Source organism: Melampsora larici-populina (assembly GCF_000204055.1).
Source record: "Melampsora larici-populina 98AG31 unplaced genomic scaffold MELLAscaffold_15, whole genome shotgun sequence".
Lineage (NCBI taxonomy): Eukaryota > Fungi > Basidiomycota > Pucciniomycetes > Pucciniales > Melampsoraceae > Melampsora > Melampsora laricis-populina.
In genome coordinates this window covers 708,569-711,447 of record NW_006768779.1, presented here as the reverse complement: position 1 = coordinate 711,447, position 2,879 = coordinate 708,569, and the positions used below count along the sequence as shown (strand labels likewise).

The 2,879-nt window shown below is 43.3% G+C and overlaps 1 protein-coding gene across 1 annotated transcript; it reads left to right on the top strand.

The window, feature by feature from the left end:
- Nucleotides 1-1,790: 1,790 nt before the first annotated feature.
- Nucleotides 1,791-2,232, top strand: MELLADRAFT_30259 (uncharacterized protein; the record flags this gene model as incomplete). The annotated part of the gene is made up of 2 exons (XM_007409327.1): nt 1,791-1,893; nt 1,973-2,232. Coding segments are annotated over 2 exons (363 nt in total), but the record flags the coding sequence as incomplete, so codon positions are not given.
- Between the last annotated feature and the right edge of the window lie 647 nt (nt 2,233-2,879).

Sequence of the window (2,879 nt, the reverse complement as noted above, 5' to 3'; positions counted from 1 at the left end):
AGAAGATGAAGTTTGAATCATCCACATATATATAATCAAACTGAGGGAATCATGTGTCCTTGTGAAGGCAAGGTAAAGAGATGGTTCTCAAAAAAGGTAAACAGCATAGTAAGATGCTGTCATAATGCGTGACACACTGGCTCCCACATCATTTGTCCTGGCAACGTCACAATGACTCCTAACCGTATTCTCGTCTGTGGAAGCTCGCTCCTAGTGGCCATAAATTTTCAAGGAATAATGCAAGTTACTTGACAGTCTTCATTCAATGGAACAAGGAACACATCCATAAAACATGAGCCTGATTAATCTGAGGACAATGGCTGAGAACTGTTGATTGAAATTTCTTCTCTTGACTCCCTATCAGAAAAAAATTAAGACTTCTGCTAGAGAAACTCGATTCTGAAAAAACCAACTGATGACAGCGTCTGGAATACCCTATGGCTTCTTGCCATTATAATCATCAGCTCAGCGTCCGTCATTCTAGAGACTGTCCATTTTCTCTGGGAAATCTAGAATGTGTATAGTATATACTCAACGGATAGATTCAATCTTGTGTTGAGAATATTAATAGCCATTTAACTTGTACATATGCTGCAAAGGCGGATGAGTGATCAGAGCTTCACTAGGAGATTCAGGCCGTCTACTGATTCAGACAGGAGAATGGCCGAGTATTTCATTGTTGTTCTGAAAGTTATGAGCATTGCGCCAATGTGGTGTTGATAGGCTGAAAGCTAGTGGCCCATCAGTCTGACACTTTTCAATGTTATGTGAATGATCCAGCCTTGGAGGTTCACGAGACGGCAAAGCGTCAATGCGTCCAACAAAACACTGGAATTTGAAGCAGCCGATGGATTTATTATTAAGGAGCGACCTGAAAGGAGCCCATGCGAAAAATTGAGGATGAGGGCATGAGCCTGTGCAGTTGAGGATGACTCATGAGGGTCCAACGAAAACCGCTCGAGAAGTCAGAACTCAAACATCGTTAGAAAAATACGGAAGATGAATACTTACTTGACTTCTGCTTACGCAGTCACGGGTCATATAGCGGACTGTCACTGTACGAACTCAGAACTTCAAATCATTTTCTTCTTCATTCAAGCTCCGCAATCATATTGCAACTCACACCCAGTCATCATCCAATCAAACGCCAATCTTCACGCCCCATACGATGGCATTCGACATAGGGGACTTCATCAGACTGTAATGTTCCGTGTTCTTTATGTCAGATTCCAATCAAGATGAAACCCCAAAACTGATCAATGCTTGCGCATCTCTTGTTCAACATCCTGTCATATACTTCGCAAAAAGGATTTCGATAGTGCTCGTAAATTGAAAAGATGGTGGGATCGACGTCAACACTCACAACATCATCAACCCCATCAGCCTCAACCTCACTACGATCAATGGGATCCTGCTGGTGAACATGGCCTACCAGGTCAAGTCCCTCCCGGATCTCATGGTCAGGTTAGTCTACGATTGGATCTACGACTCATATTGTGATATGTGGAACGTGTGATGCTGAAAGCCTGCGCTTTTCTTCGGACATGATTCTTCATTTCACACATCAAGACTCCCGCAACTGATCCCCACTACGTTGCATTGAGAAATCAAGCCATTCAAGAGAACAATTTGATGGTGAGATTCTTTCCTTACAGAGCTTGTCTGATTCATGTGTACAGCTCATCAGACTTGAGATTTGGCTTCAAACTAACGCGAATGCAATCAATACTCTTCTGACCTCCACAATGCTCTAGAAATCGAAATTTGACGATGCTCATCAAGCATATAGCTCTGGACAGAAAGGCAAAGCAAAGGAGATTTCCAATCAAGGAAAGTATCATCAACAGCGGCGCAATGAGCTAAACCAACAAGCTGCTGCGTGGATCTTCAAAGGTAAAACAACGATACCACTTTTTAGCTATCAATATTCTTTCAATTTGGTCTACGCGCTGACTAAAAAAATCTCATTCAGAAACCAATCGACGTTCACCTCCTGGTACAATCGACCTTCACGGTTTATACGTCCACGAGTCAATCTCTTACACCGAATCATTCATCGAAAGAGAACAACGGACAGGTGGCCAGAAAACACTTCGTGTGATCGTTGGCAAAGGAATTCACTCGGCTCATCACATACCGCGGTTGAAACCTGCTATCGAAAACATGGTCACAAAGTATGATTTGGCTATCCATGTAGATCCTCATAACGCCGGAGTCCTATTACTCGACTTGGGAACAGGCAAGGCTGGCCGAGGGATTGATCAGGATGTGAGCCAACGTTTGGAAAGACCTAACCAGGACTCTTGCCAGCTCATGTGATGGCCCAGTTTTCAAAACTTGGATAACTTTTTTCGTTGGAATTTTCTTCTGTTTCATTGAATCGAATATGGATGTATATCAGTAAAGATACCTGTTTCTGCCTAGTATGCGTGAAAAGCTTAATTGTATTACGATATGTTTAGGACGTTTATTTGATTTCATGCTTATGAGCTGATTTGTCTTGTTGAAACTTAGCTTCTAAGTTTGGGAGGCTGATTAAAAGTTCTGGATTGCAGAAGATGGTATGGCAATGATTGAAACTCAACAAAATTTTGATGATTGTAGGAAAGAAGTTTGAGTGAGAGACTATCTGCGTTCTGTCTACCCGGTTTTGCTGTGCAGTGCACTCAGCTCACGTCGAAGAGTGTACACCTTGTCAGACCAAGAGTTTGGTGCTTGAGACTGCGAAATGATGAGATTTGATGTCAGATGTGCCTTTTGAGTCCATGATGGCTGGGAGCAACACCGGTCCAGCTGCGCTCCACGCAGCTGAAGCGCTGCTGGAAAAGCTTCGCTTCGGAGCGGTTCAGCGCACTCGCCGTCCAGTTACGCTTCAGGCT